Source organism: Bombus vancouverensis, chromosome 2 (genome assembly GCF_051014615.1).
Source record: "Bombus vancouverensis nearcticus chromosome 2, iyBomVanc1_principal, whole genome shotgun sequence".
Taxonomy (NCBI): Eukaryota; Metazoa; Arthropoda; class Insecta; order Hymenoptera; family Apidae; genus Bombus; species Bombus vancouverensis.
The window spans coordinates 19,924,739-19,944,368 of NC_134912.1; the positions used below are offsets into that span (position 1 = coordinate 19,924,739).

Below are 19,630 nucleotides of genomic sequence, written 5' to 3' on the forward strand. Positions count from 1 at the left end.
TTTTAGTTTCTCGGTAATACCGTCCAGTCTCGAGTGTCTACTTGTACTAAAAAATGTACGTTATTGTGAACTGTTTCATAAGAAATTGCGGTTTCGTGATTTTACGTTAGAAGCGATTACTTGTCGATCACCATCGATTATCAAATTTTGTGAAAATCTTTGGAACACCAAAAGGTATTTCGAATGAAAAATATTTCTTACTTTAGTATGTAAATAATCAAAGAACGAAAAGCTATTAAATGTAAATCGATTTCTGAATTTGCTTTAATTGTTCAATTATGTTATGGATCGTTCGATGTGCAGTTGTATAAGCAAAGTTTATAATAAATAATTTTAATCGGTCAACTGAAAGATAGTATCTTGGTAGAAGGTTGAATCACCTACGAAATATTATATCACTATATTTTAGATATTTTAGACATTCTTTTGTATTACATGGATTCTGTGCAATTTTGCACTTTCAAATGTCTCATAAATGAATAATAATCCACAGTTGGTGGATGTGCTTTCAAGATAAAGCGAAGCAGGCAGCATGTTGGTCGACATCGAATGTGTCGATAAGATGCAAACAATCTCTCTTGATTTTTTATATCATGGCTATAAATCGTACAACACTTAACTACGACTTATGTTTTCTCGTTAGCATACATTTCAGTATATCTGCAATTCTTCTTCTTTAGATGTGCCTTTACTATATATGTAGCTAAGTTTTAGCAACAGATTTTAAGCAAAAATACATCTTAAGATTTTGAGGCTCCGAAAAGTGATTCATAAGGAAAGGAAAATGAATTTATTTTCGAAAAATATTCAATAGGAAGATTTATAGGAATGAAAAGAGACGGCTACATCCAGTAAAATGAAAACCACGAAAAAGAGGGAATTGTGTTCTTGTAATATATTATTTCAAAACACACATTCGCGGTTAAATTATAATTGCGTAAGGAATCGATTCAACTTTTTATACGATAACGTTTACGAATATTTTTATTATTAGGGAAGAAAGGGTAGACAGAGAATGCAGAAGCACCCTTTTGAAATACGTTTCAACAGCGGAATTTCTTTTTAAAAACTCGAATAACTTGGAAAAACTTTATATTTCACTAACTTTAGATAAACTTACTGGTGCATTAATAATTTTTCTTCCTAAAAATGTTACGGTCTACGAATTCTACTGAAAGTCTCGTGGCATGGAAGCGGTGATACTCTTTAAAAGTTACTTCAAATATTCAGCGTCGTAATATACAACGAATGTATCTGCTGTGGTTGCAACGTGGTATTGTGACATCTATTTTACTTTTAATCATTCAACGACAGTTCTATTTCGTTTCAACTCTGTCCCATTCCGTTTTCCACATTTATTTGATTTATCCTTCTCGTTTATTCGATTTATCATTTTCGTCATTCTATCAATCGTGCTCGTGTGATTTGTTCGATATAAATTTTCGATCGAACAGTATGTATAGAGGATACGTAAACATAAATTCAACGACGACATAGAATGCAGTTTTGCTGTCCTTTACGAACGGATTGGCCTACGATAAGTGGAATTTCGAGTATAATCAATGCATACGGTAATCGGGAAATAAAGCCAGGATTAATGTTATCTTCAAGTTCGATCATTTGTCCAAGCAACGCGATAATACAGCATTTACAATATCGTCCTTCGTTATCGCGATACACATAAAATTATCTGATTTTTGCTTCATGTTGGTCAGTATATCAATTAATAAATGTTAACGGATGAGTAGAACAGAATAAAACTTGCAGTTACTTGTTAGGATATTTTGTACAATTAGGCAAAAATGTTGTATTCAAATTATTGTCACAGATTAATTTCTTGATCGTTCGATTAATTATTTCTATCATGGAGTGAAAGTACCTGATTCGCTAATAAATTTCTACGCGTTAGATTTATTTAATGAACAACGAATATATCATTTTGTTTATTATCCTCTGCCAATGAATTAAAAATCTTATTAGCCGAATCACTTCGAAATTTTTATCATTTTAATAACAAAATTTCGATAATATACGCGTGTTTTTACGTTCTTGAAATTATTTAACGGTTATTCATAGAAAACAATTTTCCAAATATAATATCCAGACAATTTACATTCGGATATTAGTAATACAATAAAATTCCAATAATTTCAAATATCGTAAATCTTGACGAAACTGTAATAATTCCTGCTGCATTGTGAAAGTAATCCGCGATCTAATATGTATATCAAAAAACAATTCTTTTACTAGAAACTTATAATATTCAACTTTCCTCTGCGTCATTTTCCTAGCAAATCTATCACATAAGTCATATACGGAAGATCTTACCTCTTCTTCGCAATTTAACGTTGTATCGGTAAGAAGTACCTTTAATCAACGCTCGATGCTTGATTATTCGTACTCTGTTACCATCGAGCCTCTTTAAAATTTTTCCACGATCAATTTCTCGTCACAATCGAGTTGCGATAGGAAAGGGTATCGTAGAATTCTATCTGAATGTTCCGCGAGTTCAAAGAATCGTATATACGTACATAGCCAATCGGCAGCACTTTATCTATCGAACATTTCTCCGTGTTGACCCGAAACGCGACGAAAACGTTTTTATCGCATTATCCGCAAGAAAGAGGTGAATTAGCCGAGACAATTAACAAAATGGGAAAGCTCTGGATGCCGCGGCAACATTTCTTAATCATATTTCAATTAAGAAGGTCGGAGGTGTACGTCAGCGCAGAAAATTCCATCGCGTTTCCTCTAGCGGCATCGAGACGCCGCCGGTAGCATCAGACGAAAATCTCCCGTTGTGGAGGAAAAGATTTTAACAAAACGTCAGTTACTCTAATAAATGTAACAGATTTTCGTCGAATTACGGTGAGATTTATTTTATCAATAAAATTCAACTGTTTCGCGATTGTTGTGCTAAGAAAGAAATTTGAAAAAGGACCATCTATTATATTAGGTTGTGTAATAAGTTCGATCGCCATCCGGTATTATTGGGTCGGCAACTAAGTGATTGCGGACTTTGCCATTAGGCGGTATTGACAAAATCCGCAATCTCTTAGTTGCCGACCCAATACATTGTAGCGAGTATCTTACGAGTATAAGACTGCGTCTCATAGCTATAAAACGATCCAAACCTTTGAATTCGTATATTTTATGGTTACCGTGATCACCATGTTTGATATAGTATTGAAAAACTATTTATTTAATAAAGTTTCTTCCACGAAAGAAAATTTGAGAACGCTCCTATAGTTTTGCATATTATGCAAATTTCGTGCATTTTTCTATCACTCAGTTCCCCATACCATTGTTAAGAATATATAGAATATCCGAAGTACCTATAATACCTGAGTTGTAGCGAACCTTATGTTCACTAGGTAGGATACATTTCTATTTACGTTGTATTTCTCTAGTTGTATTCGCGAAAATGTAAATGCACATAAACATTCGCAAGCTATTAATAATTTGTGAATAACGAGAAGGAGAAGGATCAAGCAATTGAAAGAATTAAATATGTACTGATCACTAACCATGTATTCCAATACAAAAATTAAGATGCTTTTGGAAAAATGGTGCTGACCGGTTTAATTCTAAACATCTTATTTATAAAATTATTTCTTTTATATGTTTCTTATCATTTTATCAGACCCTGTCACAAAAGTTTGTCGAGCACTCGACTTTAAAGATAACCGACGACACTCATCTATTTAAATAGAGAAAAAATTACCCGCAATCGACCTTGATTGCGTATGTCTCGATCACGTGCAGGCTGCATTCACGTGCAACGTTCGAATGACTGTCGTTCGCATGACGGAATTACGGCGGACCCGATTTCTTCCAGCGACTGTCGCTCGTATAATGTTCCCTATCCTCTGCCGAAGAGAATACCCTGTGATCCACTTTCTTTGCAAACTGCCGTAAAGCTGCGTCTCCTGTGCACGGCACGGCGAACGTACAACGTATTTCGTATCGGGATATCGAGAAACAAAATGGAGAAAGGAGAAAGGGAGGCGGTAGGTGGTATCTTCGCGGCAACAAAGTTTTCGTACCTCCACGCGTATTTTTCTATCCAGCTTATATAACCTTATAGCCGAATGTTTCGCGGAGATTACCTGTCAGGATACGTATTACCCGCTGGAATGATTTTTCTCGAGGTATTTCGAACAGAGAAACGACGCGTTTCGGCGAATGCCTCTTAAATGCGTCCGTTTGTCTTGTTTCTATCTGCCATGTCTCTCACTTACGTAACACCTTCACGTCCGGCAGCTATCAACGTATGTATAAACAAACGCAGGCCAAATGTTAGTGTCCTGTGACACCACGTTAGTGTCACACGCAAATTAGCCTTTTACGTAGAGTTTGCGAACTTGACATTTTTTTACCAAAGAAACGTTAGTTACTGGTTAATGTTACTGGTAAATTTATGTTGATAACAAGATGTTATTTATTAGTACCAGTACTATACTTTACATGCATAAAAATTCATAGTCTGTTTTAATATTCGTAGTTTAATATAAGTTGTCTAAATATGTATATAGTTTGTTTATTTTTTAAACAAAAAGCAAATATGTTTACACAGAAGTTTATCGGAGGAAATATATATGTATTTGTCTGGAAGTGTTTTATAGTATTACAAATGTTATTATTAAAAAGATAATATAAAATGTTTCAAAGACTAATAAAATAAAGTAAATTGATAAGAAATTATCTAAAAAATAATGTGAAGATTATTTAGATATCGAGATTATGTGAAGATATTGATAAGATCCTTAAACAAAATGATAAATTAAAAACACATCAACTTGAATGCGGGGTTTGTGAGTAGACACGTGAATGTACAAATATTCCAAGAGCTACGTATTATCAATAAGATTCGATAACATGTGGAAGCAACATGTTATATATATAAACAAGCTGTAAGAATTGTGGATGCATTTATAGTTTTCAAGCAAACATGTCAACTACGCTCTCGCTGGGATCCAGCATTCTTCTTCTACTTGCAATGTGAGTACTTAATTTTCTATTCTTCTTTAAGAAAATTTTTCCAATATTTATGTTAAGCAGAAACAAAGTTTTTAAGTGAAAATATATCAAATTTTGTTTAGTTCCAATTTTTATTTTTTAATCTTTCTTACGAATGACTATTCTCAAATTTTCCATTAATCAATGTTTTGATAATCAATCGTTCTATTAATCGATATTTTCATCCGTACTTTTAAACAGGCAATTTTATTTACCTTTTTCTCTGTTTTACACTTAGCTATGTTTCACAGAATTGACATTCAACATTTTTAAGTTACTGAAGATTCAGTAAATAAATAAATTTTCCATTTAGAATCGTGACGATCGACTCTTCAACGATCGATTCAATACAGTTTTTCAAACGATCATTTTTTAAATGTTCCTTCTTTTTTAGCTCTGTATGTGCTGAAGATGCAGAAGATCAGGACAAATATTTGAAATTCCCGCCCAACTTTCTCTTTGGAGCTGCGACAGCTTCATATCAAATAGAAGGTGCCTGGAATGTGAGCGGTAGGTTGATCAAATTTTAATTCAGACTTCCAAATCTGTGAATTTTTCAAATAATTTTCCTTTCACGTTGGAAACGTAGATAAAGGAGAAAGTACTTGGGATCGATTCGTTCATGATGGTAGAGGCCGCGTTTACAACAACGACACGGGAGATATTGCTGCAAACTCTTATTATCAATACAAGGAGGATATTGCTATTCTGAAGAAGCTTGGGGTAAATATATCGTAATACGCTGCTAATAGCAGTGGTATTTTTATTTTTGCTCTTCATTTTTGTATAAATGCGTCGTTTACTATAGTCTCTAGGATGCTTATTCTATTCGCAGTCCTGTAGCTTTGAGTTGAACTGTTTCCTTCGATCCCTTGTATCTCTATTCGCATGTTCTATTAGTTAATAATATGTAATATTTTATAAAACTATTGGTGATATAATCGGTTAAATTCATTTCTTAGCTTAAGTGTGCAAAGTTGTTTTGATATATATCATAACATGTCACGAATAATGGGTTCATTCATATTATACAGTAGAATCAATATAATAATTGCTGTATACGTATACATAATAAAATTTTTTACTGTTTATTTATTTATAGGCACTTTGTATTCTGATCAGATCGAAAGCCTAAGTAGATAAGGAGTAATTTTATAACAATGTGCAACAAAATGGTAACTCTTGATAGCAATTAATTATACCGGATACGTGTTGTAATTGTTGAATATTATAGGAAAAGAATGAATTATCCGCGAATTTGCTGTACGTAATTCACCCAACTTACACGGAATTACATATGTCAAAACGTCACTTCTAAGTTAGGGAGTTGCTCGAAACGTGCCAGTTGTTGCTCGATTTAAAAAGCTTCACTTTCGAGTGACACGTTTCAGTTTCCAGTATAATTTAACACATTTCTATACGACTCGAACTTTTCTACATTTAGCACAATAGAACTATCGTAATAAATTGAATAATCTAAATTAATGACATTGATTCTATCAAACTTGTATTGTAGCCTCTCACATAGTGTCCAATTTATTTCAATACTGCTTTGATTCGCGTCAAAATTCAGATCAACAGAACCCATAAATCTTCACGTAACTACGTATCCCTTTTACACAAATAAATCTCCTAACTTAGACTTTACTATTTTAACAACCCAATTAGGTCCATGGAAATCCAGAACCCATGTATTCGTGACTGTTACACTCATGAAATTCGGGATCGAAGTACCAGTCACCACTGATATTTGGTCATCAAAACTGCCGATATATGTAGATAGTAACAAAACCAGCTAATTTTCTTCTTACATTTCAACAGTTCAATTCGTACCGTTTCTCCGTGAGCTGGACACGAATCCTGCCGACGGGTTTCCCGAACAAAATCAGCAAGGATGGCGTCCAGTACTACCATGATGTGATCAACGAGCTCATAGCAAATAACATCGAACCAGTATTGACAATTTGCCATTGGGACCATCCGCAAGTTTTAGAAGAAATGGGAGGCTGGTTGAACGATGAAATGGTCGACTGGTTCGGCGATTACGCGAGAGTCGTATTCCGCGAATATGGATCGAAAGTGAAGAAATTCATCCCGATAAACGAGCCCATCGCTCTTTGTAAAAATGGCTACAGTCTTGGTATACACGCTCCTGGTAAAACTCTACATGGATTCGGCGAGTACTTGTGCATGCATAACGTGTTGAAATCGCACGCCAGAGCCTATAGGATCTACGAGAGTGAATTTAAGAAGAACTATGGGGGACAAGTTGGTGTTCTGATCAATTTAAGCGCCTATATGCCGAAAAATCCTGAGTCTGCCGATGCTGCGGAAACGTCTTTTCAATTCAACGTTGGTTGGAGCATGCACCCGATATACTCCAAGGAGGGCGATTATCCACTTGTGATGAAAGAACTGGTGGCCAACAAGAGCGCAGAGCAAGGTTACATGAAATCTCGTCTACCCACGTTCGATGCAGAGTGGATCAAATATATAAAGTATTGAATTGTTTTATTCTTTTTGAAGCGAAATTGGAGTGTACGGTGAAACAAACATCAGTAATTATGTCTAATATTATTTTTATTGCTACAGTGGAACCTCAGACTTTATGGCTGTAAATCATTACACATCCAGGCTAGTTGCAACTGGTACTATGGGACGTGTACCATCCCAAGAAAATGACCAAGGAGTGATAGAGACTATCGATAGTTTGTGGAAATCGTCAGCTACTGACTGGTTGAAGGTATTCTGTTTACATTTGAGTCTTGAGTTTGCAACTTGAGTAGTTAAAAAAACGATCTTAATTTCTTTTGATAGAGAAAATAATAAAGAAGAAAAATAAATAAATAAAAAGAGTTTGAATGAATTATTAAAGAAAAGATTCTTAAGATTCGAACTTCATAATTGCGATTTTTTATCGTATTGTATATTATACGAGTTATGAAAGCAATAAAGATTGATCGAGAGTTACGAGAGAAAATTTAATTAGATTTAAACTTTTTAAATTCTACTGGAAAATTTTACTTGAAATTTTTCTTCGTCTTATATCCTTCATCCTATAGGGAAATGGAATATTTTAGAACTAATATTTTAACAGTATGTTTTAATAACACTTTTTCTTTATACGAGATAATAGTTATATTCTTAGCAGAAAAATTACCAACAATTAATATAAATATGCATAATACACATAAAGTATTATGATTATTATGGTATTATGGAAATAGATAAATATATATAATTATATTTCTGTCGTAATAGGAGACGACATGTAATTTAGTAATTGTAAAAATTTCTTTGTGCAAATTAAGATAAATTTAATAAACAAACATACGTGTTTATTCATATGTTACTTATATGTCACGAAAATAATTGATGCATAAAACGCGTGTTACAGTAATTTTTTGTTACACGTTTCAGGTTGTACCTGAAGGTTTCCGATATATCCTCCGTCAGTTGGCGACAAATTACGGCAACCCACCAATGTATATCACTGAAAACGGTGTTTCCGATCACGGAGCACTCAACGACGACGACAGAATCTTCTACTATCGCGAATACTTAAGACAGATGCTTCTCGCCATTCACGTTGATGGTGTGAACGTAAAAGGATATATGTTATGGTCGCTTCTGGATAATTTCGAATGGGACAGGGGATACAGGTAAGCGATCACGAAATTAACATGAGAGTACAGTGATTTTTTTACATCATAAAATAGTCTAGAACCGTAGATATAAAATTAACATCGTCAATTTATTCATTTTTTTTAAATTAATTAATTATCAAAACACACGAAACACAGTAAATACAGATTTAAATAAAAGATACAGGTCTGCATATTAATATTTATAAATACAGAAGCCAAGTATCCTGAGCGATCTGCACTTTATATGTTGCAAAATATCTTTTTTGAGAACTTACAGGATATTCATGCCAATGGAAACGACTAATAGTACGTATTATAATTTCTAGCGAACATTTTGGTATCGTCTCTGTCGACTTCAAAGATCCAAAGAGACCACGAATATTGAAGAAGTCTGCTTCCTGGTGGCAAAATGTTATAGCCGCTGGAAAAATTGATAGGAGCTGTTAAGATCTCTCTGCTCACCTTAAATCATATACGATTTATATTCGTAAGTATTGCGTACAAGATTCCGATCATTTTAATAAATTAATTTGTTCAGAATAATTTATAAGTTATATGATGTTATCACAGATTTATTCTCAGAAAAGTTTTCTTTTTGGTCAATATTTTTTATTCATTTTGCATTAAAATCTTCCGAAACAATTTTATATCTTTGATTTCATTCATGTTTATTTTCTTCGGCTAGAAGTTTTAATAATTTATAAGCCAGCGCGGATAAAAATTCATCAGGGCAAATAAGTTTTCAATTTTAAAAATGTATAACATTAAAGAAGTATGGGTAAAAAGATGGGTAGAAGAGCAGAAAAAATTATCGTTTGTATATAACAACGTGATATGTATATAGAAAAATAATATTAAAACATGTAAAATTTTACCTTGATCTATAAGCGTTAAGTTCATTAATATTAAGTTAATCTGTTATCTTATGTTCGTAGTTTTGTTTCGAAATTTTCTTATTTGTATGAAAACGACTTACTATACGATTTTTCCTTTTTTGTGCCATCAAATAACATTCTCGGCTTCACGAGGAAAAACTTCATTTAACGGACATTTATCCATGTTGCGTTTTATATCCTATTCATATTGGAAGTTCGAATCGGCCAAGGACGAGATAAAGCGCCGGCTACGAAGGCCTAGAGATAAGAGGTACCAATTCGACTTGTAGATGCTCGAGTGCCTATCTCGTTTACACACATTTCTATACAACCAGTAGCTAACGAAAACGAAGAGAAAAGCAAAATAACGCATCGTTCTCTGCTTAATGCAGTTGCTTTCCAGTAATTATCTTATAACATCGTACATGTAACTTTCAAGATTTCGTACGTTGAACATCGTACAAAACAATCGAATGGAGGTGTATGTTGTATCTAAATGAGGTGAAAAAATACATACCTATTTACATTCACGGTCAAATAAATATAGGTTTGACGTTAGTTTGGTAAAACGGAATTGGTTATTAGATTTTAAATTTGCTTATCGTGCTCTTCGCTCGTGGTTTTTATTTAGTTTGTCAAGCCTTCGACGTTGTAACTATAATCATCATTAGTATACATATTAGATTATATTAATAAAAGGATTAAATTGTTATTAGTGATAAAGGGATTAATAACATTGTTATAAATATTTCTTCAATGTTTATTGATAATCGTATAACTCAATACACCTATTTAAATCTTCTATATAATTCGACCTTAGTCTTAACAAAGTTTAGTACTCCTGAAAATATGTTCTTATTTCTACCTTACATTTCGTATCGTGTCATTTGCGTTTACTTTTGGCAGTCCATTCCCCTTTTATAAATAACATGATAATCCTGTAGTTTCGTACAATCGCGATATCCACTTTCAACGCGAGGTTTCTCTTTCTGGTTTTCGAGGGGTCATGCAAACAGGAAAGAGTGTAATGGTGTACGCGCGACGTCAAAAAATCGAGCGGAATAAACTCAGGCGAGCCTGAAGCCGGCTGGATATTCTCAAGGAAATCTTTGTTCCCCAGAGTAAATATCACGTTTACGTATAATATATGCAGAGAGACCGAAAATCTGTGCTCTGGAATCCCATGAGAGGGATTAGCTATCGTTTATCCGGGAAGGAGTAAATTCAGAGAATTCAGGCCCGCGAGAAGTACCGCTATATCCGGTTAATTTTATTAAGGTAGAATTAGACGATGAAAAAGCAAGGATAAATGTTTCTGGAAATAGGCTAACGAAATTGCAGACCGACAAAAATAAAGAGGAATTACGCGAAAGAAAGAGAAATATGCCAGAACGAATGGTAGACAGGAAAATGAAAAGAGATTATCGCGTTAAATATTCCACGCGTCTATGTTAATCCTTTTTGTAACATTGGCGGCATCAGTTTTTCCTAGTCTTTAACGATGTGAGCAGTTTTCATTTTTCATACAAGCATGAGTCTCTCGTTTACAGTTTTTGGCGGCATAAAATTCTGGTTATTTCGTGAAATAAACTTTATGTAGAATTCCCTCAGTCGACCCTATCTACACCAGACTATATACATATATAATAATAATGTCAATATGGAAATGACTAGGTTATCATCTTCTTTCTTTTTCTTACTTTCTTTTTTCGAGGGACCCATTAGCCCGAACTAATGGGATATGTGGGGCTAGCGAGATGTTAATTCCGACCCACTAAAAAGCTCCTCCTTATACCTTTCGTAAATGGTTATCATCCTCCCCCGACACTACTAACGCACTACAGTTTATTATCCATCGTGCTATTATCTATCCTAATGTCAACATTTTGTTCTTGAATCAATTACGATGGCTGAAGGAAAAAGATATCTTTTTTTTTTATTTATTTATTAAAATTACAATCAATTCTCGCGTTGAGAAAGGGAAAAGATATGAAGGAAAAAGATGTACATAAGTGATCAGAAGATTAGAACTATTATCGATAGTAAAATACAGATTTACTGGTGATGTAGAAATGTAAACTGCTTGATTTATTACCAATTATCAAGATTACAGCTCAGCGGTTTGTTTATTTTTTTCTTAAAAGTCTAACTTTCAAATGAAAAATTTTGCTGTTACGTCATCATATAACTCTTTTCACTATTATCTGATATATGTTGTTTACATTTAACAATGTGTATATATAAATATTGTTATGTCGGGCGACACTCTACCTAGACCAGGCCACACACCGCGGGCAAGATGGGAACCAGATGTCCGCTCATCCTTACTGCGTACCCTCAATAGTCGTCTTAAGGACCTGAGGTGTAAAAGTGTTGTCCGTGATAATTGTTGCGCTGGCTGTAGATGTCGTTGATAGGGTACTGTTGTTTTTCTTCTAATCTAAATGCGTGGAAGAAAAATCGGACTCCGGTGGCCGGGATTCGAACCCGGGTTCCGAACGTTCGTAACCTAAGGCGCTAACCACTGCGCTGCCGTCGTCCGACACTAGTTAGTGTCGAGTGGTGGTGTATTTGCTGTTGAGTGCTGCCACAGACCCATCATAAACCTCAGGAATTTTCTAGCCAAGGTCCTTCAGACCGAACAAATATCTTTTTTTTAAATCGTTTTCTAAAGATTATTGTCTACTGCGGCTTGACACGGGAAAGTTAGTTTCTCTCACGTACGATGCTTCCCACTAGCAACTTTCTATCGAGGGCGGCTAAGACCCTTCCTAGTCCACCAACTTTCGTTTATCCAATCAGAAACAATGTCTACTGCCCTCACTTTCCTAACCAAAATTGTCATCAACAAATCCGATGGTCCCGTGCGCTAGACACACCCATCGCTAGCTTTCCTCCGACACAGCATCGTCACTGTACTTCACTTGTTCTTCATCGTTAGAATAGTCAACATGTCATTACCGGGTTACTATCCTTAAATCAATCACTTACTTAACTTGTACATACGCTTCAATGTTACCCTTAAGTGTTGGAAATATAAACTTTATAACCCTGTTAATCGCAGCGTTATGCCACCTCAACCACCCTATTATCTCAACGGAAATCAGGGGATCGATCTATTCGCGGCGTCGATTATTGTAATCGTAACGGGAATTTACGACTCCCGTTGACGTGTTTCCTCGCGATTGGTCGAAAATACAAATATACATATATATCTACACACGTAAGTAATAACACGTGGTATTGTTTATGCCTGATGTTTCCTCATACCTATATATATGCATATTACGTGTCTTTTATATGTAATAATCACAAACTAAATTATTGACTATTAATGATATATTAATAGTCAATTATGATAAGTCATAATTATATGATAAGAGTATGACGAAAGTATTTGTGTTTTACTATTCTACGTATCTTCTTCTTCTATCAAAATGCTTCTGTTTTATTATTCTTTGCAAAACTCACAGGAACCCAAAAGTTTATTCTTCCAGAATTTGTCACTCACTATACTCTCATCCGAGCAATTAAACGCTATAGATAATACAACATTTCTATTGCCCAGAAAATTCACCAGAAATTATGTACCGTTTACAGGGTAACGTATAAATGTTTCCTCTTAATCAGTAAATTACAAAATAAAAAGGTACTAAGGCTACATGATCGCGTATATTGCAAGAATGTTGTGTAATAATTGTAAGATGCACGTATACAAAAGGGATTCAAATATTGTAATATGTAATAGTACGTAACGAACGTATGACATTAAACATATGAAACTCAAAGTAACACGAAAAATCACTTCAATTCACTTGTTACAAAGTTAGAAATTATTAAAGTCCGAGGCTAATTTGAAAGATTAATATGGGCTATTTTATTTCTATTACAACTCCTCTTATATAGAAATCCATAAATACTCTTAAAGTTCTTACTTCTGAAGGATATTTTTGATTAAATTTTGATGGTCTCTCCGTGAACTCTTTCCTTTTATCATCCGCGTAATAGCTCGAGATTTTATGTTTCCACCGTAACAGTCGATAATTCGATTAAAGAAACTAGACGAACGTAACTTTTGAAGTGTATATAATCGAGAAGATACGTATGACAATCGAAGAATATCAGGAAGATTTTCAAGATGTTTCGCAGTGTGTAATTGTAAAAGTTCGTGGCAACGACATACAAAACAATAACGTCGAGAAAATCGTATGAAACAATAGCGAAGCAGTTTCCACTATTCTTGTTTCTTTTTCTTCTTTTTTGTTTATCACTACTCAAGTTGATTCCGATACTTTTCTGACAAACAGTCGTGCGCCATTATCGTTCGGCGACATCGCGATCCTTAAAGGCGTTTGCCTTTGCCTTCGAGAACAATTGGAAGTCGTTCGAGATGCACGGACAGCGCGTTATCAAACACAGAAACAAAGAAGTTTGCTGTAGCGTAGATTGTGCGAGCAGAAAGCGCTCGAAAAGAACGGAAGATGCCATCTTTCATCGAATTCTGATAATCTTTCTCTGATGACTGCGATGAAGAAGTTCGTTAATTACGTTGTAGTTGTTACTACAAGACTACGGTAGTCTTTGCTGTATTATATCTACTTATTGCTTCTGTTAATTATTGTTCCGTGATTTGTTTAATTATAAATATATATTGTCAAGGTTTAAAATTACAGAATTTCTTTTGGTATTTTCTAAGTGTTCTTTCTTGTGATTGTCATTGTATAACTCTAAGTGAATTGACGTAAGACATATGAAGTACATAATGTGACGCTTTTACTTACTGTTTCTTATACAGCAACTAAATACTAGTAGAAACAGAAACACAGAAGTTGCAAAAGTAGGTTAATTACCTACAAAATTACTTCGCTTAATTCGATCACATATATCGTAAAAGGATTTTCGTACTTACGTGTTATGCTATTAATCGCGAAAGCATGATGGAACTGTTTGTTCGTTGGAAAATGCATTTTTAGACAAAAAGGGAACGTTTACTCTGCGACTCTTTTGTTGGAAACGGAACATTACTATCTGTTTGTATGCTGCAAAACATTAAAGTAGGGACATCATAGAACTTCTGAAATCCTCATTACCGAACGTTAATTTGATGCAAAACGTTTAATATTCCTTTAAACTGTACAAGTTTAAAATATTATTTCACCGTATAATATCATCGTATAACATAATTACGTAATATTTTATTGCACAAGCCGAGTCGGAGCATGTGGAAAACTCAGCAGCAGCTGATTTAGCACATTACAATAAAAAGAAAAGTTCGTCTAAACGTATACCCGATATGACCTTGTTTTCGAGTAACAGCTTGTTTCGTGTTGTAATAGTTGTTTATCTATCTTGAGTGACCACTTCCAGCTTCGATAGGATCGTGAGTGCGTCGCATCACAAATTGTCGAACTTGTTCGAACAGCTTACACGGATTTATCGGAAACTTAGGGCTGTCACGTTGACGAAAAGTTTCAACATTATCAACTGACGTTCTATAAACAAGGGATTTTAAATACTGACGTAAACTCCAACCCAATCCCTTAACTAATAACCGAATAGAGTCAGGTCTGAAGAGCGAGCTAGTCAGGAAATAAGGTCAGCACCATTTTTATCCATTTGCCAGGAAATCGTTCGTCTAAGTAATGTCCAGCATCATAAAATACGTTGCAACTCGAAAACCAGATCATATCGGATGTGTGTTTATATGAACTTCGCTTCTTGTTTTAATGCGCTGAATCAGTCTTTTTATTATATTCAGTCAGTCTATATTATATATAGTCAGTTAGTTTTATTATATACAAAGTTTTAGATTCCAAGTCAGAATTTCTCCTTATGCTCATCTCATGTTCAGAATTTATATTAGTCCTTGTCTCCTCTATTTATTCATAGTTTTACGCGTTTATATCTTTATACGTGTATAAATCTAAGAAATTCTGACTTACCCAGCATCAATAACCTTACGAAACCATAAAACATCCAGCATGTATTAGTACGCGTTTCATAAGCTTTCATTGCGTGTTATGATCGCTGGCAAAAACACATGCAATACCCGTGCAGGCCCTCACGAGTCGCCCCATAACCTCGAGGGTCGGTAACGTGGGGGTAGCCACTTGCAGAAGAGGTTTTACCAGTCGTATTGAACTGACCACGATCTTTGCAAGCTCAAAATGTTTAAACCACCAATCTGTGTATTTTTCCCACGCCAAAAATTCTCGTATTGGAGACTATAAGAGCCTCATTTAGAGTAGTTTGGGGTTAGTGTTCATCAATAGTTCTTCACCAGTCCTGCGATACTAGACCCATTGTCAACACAGAAACATTCACATCAACCACACTCAGTTTTGTACTCACTAGTAAATATCACAATTCCTTATACTTGCAAATGATCCTCGCCATCCTTTTTCTTACGGGCTAATTACATTTAGTAGCCTCTTATTTTACTGGCAAATACTTGTCAGCCCATCATTGCATCGGCAAATAATCCTTGCTGCTCCATCTCTCGAGCCTAGTGTCTTGGACACCCTCTATATTCGTTCATTTGAAGAGTCATATTTCTTTTCTGATTGAAGCAAATCAAATTGAATCAAATATAAGAACTTTTTCTATTTATTTATGATATTCGTTACTCTATGTGTAGTAAAAAAGGTTTGATCGATAATATCGATAAGGTAAAAGCTTAAATGCGATAATGAGATGTTTCGCGGAAAATTTAAGGAAAGACTTGAGCGGGAAATGTTAAATCGTTCATAACTAGCTTTCCAATCAAGCGTTCAACTTCACCAATAAATGAAGTTGAGGTTCTTCGAGAGGAACAATCGAGGGACATTACTCTCAGGTACTGGCTCTGGAACAGTTTAAACCGGAAGTTGTGACGGGATAATAGAAGCTTAAAGAAGAAACAAAATGAAACAGAATGGCTCATAGCGGAACATAACGGATCATTTCTCTTTCTGAGAATATTTCTATAGACATTAATTTTAATACGCAAAGATTAAATGTGAACGATTTTGTAATTAACGAATGGAATCTTCTTCCCATATTTCTCACAACCCTACTTTATCAATGTGTTTTATGAATAAGATAAGAAAGATATTATGTGAACATAAATTGTTCGAATTTTTATTAAATAGTTATAGAGATACTACAAAATACTATTCAAGTACAGATTTGTTGTTACTATAAGAGGAATTATTCGAGATACTAGGGTCGAGAGATGTATTTGCTGATAAGGATAATTTGCATGTCAAATAAAAGAGATGGCAAAGATTATTTGCTACCAAGTAAAGGATTACTAGAATAATTAGCTCGTAAGATAAATGATGGCAAGGATGACTTGCTGGTATAAAAATTATGATATATATTAGAAATATGAAATATTTATTTAAATTTTCTATATAATAAAACGTGCAGGATACATGTGCGTAACAGAAATGTTTCTGTGAAGTATTCTTACTATAAAGATGTGTTATATTATAAAGACGAAATAGATCAGTCATTTTTATCTATCTGTGTGATCTATCTTTCCCATTTGAGATTTTCAAAATATTGTAATTGTGTATTGTAATTTGTATGAATGCCGTTAGTAAATTGTCAAATGTGATTCTGAAATGCAGCGATCGTTTTTCAACGAAGAATATTGATCTTTTTTACCCCTTTTGTAACTGGAATTCCCAAACTCCTGTAAGGGAAAATCAAGGGAAATTTCTTTACAGAAAAATATGCCATAAAATATATCAAACAAATAAAATGAAAGACGAACTTTGAGGGTAATAAATTTAATTCTGCATTTTGTATTTTTATCACAATTTTTTAACAAAGTCTAAAGCGATCTACGCTTATGTAAAATTTCTTCTTTAGTTGTATGTACACAATAAAACGTCAAAGTCTGTAATCCAAACGTAAAGTATTGGAATACAATGATAAAGATAAACAGTGTAAGAACGTTACTAAAGATTATCCTTTCCTTCAATAACTCTACTTTAATTACTACTATATTTATCTTTGGTCTTACGATTTTTTCTACATAATTTTGTTTCAATTAAAGAGAATTTATTTCGAATACCAAAAGCGACGCCTTAGATTTTTTTAAATTCCAATATGAATCATCATAGACGCTTTGTTTCACTTAACGGAACAGTATGTGTAGACTTTTATTGCCTAAACTGAGATATCTTCGCGAAGAACAGGGACAATTCGATAATCAGATGATTAACATATTGCCAGCAATACTGATGGATCCCTTGTAATAGAAGGTATAAAGTATTTCGTTTTCGTTCCCGATAACGGAAGACGCGCTACAATTAAAAATAGTAAATTAGGAAATAAACGAAACAACTTCAGGAACGCAAGACATATGTATAAATATATCTATATATATCAATACTTTAACACCTCACACTTTGACATGCCTATGATTTCAATGCAATTTCAGCTTGCGGTATCTCATTCACTGAGAGAAAAGCGATCATATCATGGATTAATGATAATTTAGACTAAACTTGACGCTTCGTCAAAAAATCTCAATCGAGAGGTTAACAATGTATAAATGGGATTTCAATTTTAATCGAACTTTTTTATATTTGAAAGATTTTTCGTGCCAGAATCGTTAGTCTTGTGACCAGAGTAACTCGCCAATTACAAAACGCGAGATGATCATTTCCATAACGAAACTAGATAAAATTCATTTGTTGAAATGAGATGTTGAACAATTGCGTCACGTGGACTGAATTGTGCTATAAGTACCTCTCTTCAATTAATTGCGTCATAAATACTTAGCTTATCTTTTGCTTTTCAGTTGATTTGATATTCTTATGAATGTAGACGAGAATCTTGGCAATTAAATGAAGGCTAGTAGAAGCGATCAAGAAAATTACGATCGTTAAAAACACTACTATATCCATATCGCAACGTTGATACCAAGGCTGAAAAGCTAGACTACTGCGAAGATGAGGGGCGCCTTTCGTTCGTATAACGTACTCTGTCCACCAAGCGAGATTCTCTACCGGGTCGTACGGTGTATCCCGAACGACATTTCGGATGTAAAGTATCCTTTCTTTGTACCTGAAAACAAGCATAATAAGTTCAGCCGATAATCACAATAGTACATTATCATCGACCAATATCATTGAAACATTTACTAGAATAATCTAGTAGCTAAAAAGATTTCAAAATTTCATTCTATTAATTCCTTTTCCATTTGGAATACTTTTCAATATGAAAATAACTTGATTGCCTTCCTTTCGTTATTGGTATGAATTTACAATCTCGACCAACTTACAGAAATAATACTTTAGAACACAGGAAACTTTATTCCAAAAATTCTGATTAGTTGGGATCCAAACAAATTTTTTCAAAAGGATCGTGTGATTACAAAAACGAATACTCTGAAACTCGTCCGTCACTTTTAAAGATTAGGTAGTTCTAGTGTCAAACTCTTAAAAATAGCACAATTATAACAGAAAGTCAGTTTATACTTACTTTTTGTTAGTTATAAGCTCTGTAATAGCATTTTCAAGTTCATCTTTCTTAAGGGTTGTAATTTCCAAATATTTTCCAATGCCCAAAGCTTCCATTCTGGCTACTTGATAATCTTGATCGGCCAAAATTGCGAAACCAAGAACTGGTACTCCGTAGTGGACGGTCTCCTCGCTGCTCTGCAGGCCTCCTTGATAAATGAACAGCTTAATGTTCGGATGAGCTGTGGGTTAATATGATTCGTTAGATCATTTTTCATCGAGGAGTAGTATCTGCGATGTGTAAATATTTTATTGAGAATAAGATCATACCGAGAATGCTTTGTTGTGGTAGCCATTTTCCGATGTAAACATTATCAGGTTTTCCGGGAAAATCCTCCTCGAATTTCCAGACAACTCTATACGGTAACTTGGCGAACACATCGCAGAACATGCGTCGGATCTCCAGTGGTAAAGTTGCACTTTTTGCGTTACTACCAAGACTGAAGTAGATGAACCCATTTGTAGCACCATCCAGAAATGCTTGTAAGTCCTGTGACAAAATAGAACATCCTGATGAAAGACACGTGTGTGTAAAAGGGTAGATTTTACATAAAAAATAATAACTAAGGGGAAG

The 19,630-nt window shown here is 34.3% G+C and overlaps 2 protein-coding genes across 4 annotated transcripts in view; one reads left to right on the top strand and one right to left on the bottom strand.

The window, feature by feature from the left end:
* The window catches only part of LOC117157923 (myrosinase 1), a 24,025-nt gene continuing 4,395 nt past the window's right edge, over positions 1-19,630 (top strand). The window contains exons 1-8 of one of the 3 annotated variants that reach the window (XM_076627802.1): positions 1-174; positions 4,939-5,001; positions 5,414-5,529; positions 5,609-5,742; positions 6,841-7,517; positions 7,612-7,762; positions 8,440-8,681; positions 8,993-9,153. In XM_076627802.1, coding sequence (XP_076483917.1) covers positions 4,952-5,001; positions 5,414-5,529; positions 5,609-5,742; positions 6,841-7,517; positions 7,612-7,762; positions 8,440-8,681; positions 8,993-9,113 — 1,491 coding nt within the window. In that variant the 5' untranslated portion in view covers positions 1-174; positions 4,939-4,951 and the 3' untranslated portion in view covers positions 9,114-9,153. Of the gene's footprint in view, positions 175-4,805; positions 5,002-5,413; positions 5,530-5,608; positions 5,743-6,840; positions 7,518-7,611; positions 7,763-8,439; positions 8,682-8,992; positions 9,154-11,816; positions 17,472-19,630 lie in introns of those variants that run through there. The other 2 variants (XM_076627804.1, XM_076627803.1) reach the window with 2 other exon arrangements.
* LOC117157921 (uncharacterized) overlaps positions 17,301-19,630 on the bottom strand; it is an 11,732-nt gene continuing 9,402 nt past the window's right edge. Inside the window, exons 8-10 of the mRNA XM_033336268.2 lie at positions 19,327-19,546; positions 19,019-19,238; positions 17,301-18,601 (exon numbers count right to left, since the gene is read on the bottom strand). Of these exons, the coding sequence (XP_033192159.2) occupies positions 18,313-18,601; positions 19,019-19,238; positions 19,327-19,546 (729 nt within the window). The 3' untranslated portion in view covers positions 17,301-18,312. The remainder of the gene's footprint in view (positions 18,602-19,018; positions 19,239-19,326; positions 19,547-19,630) is intronic.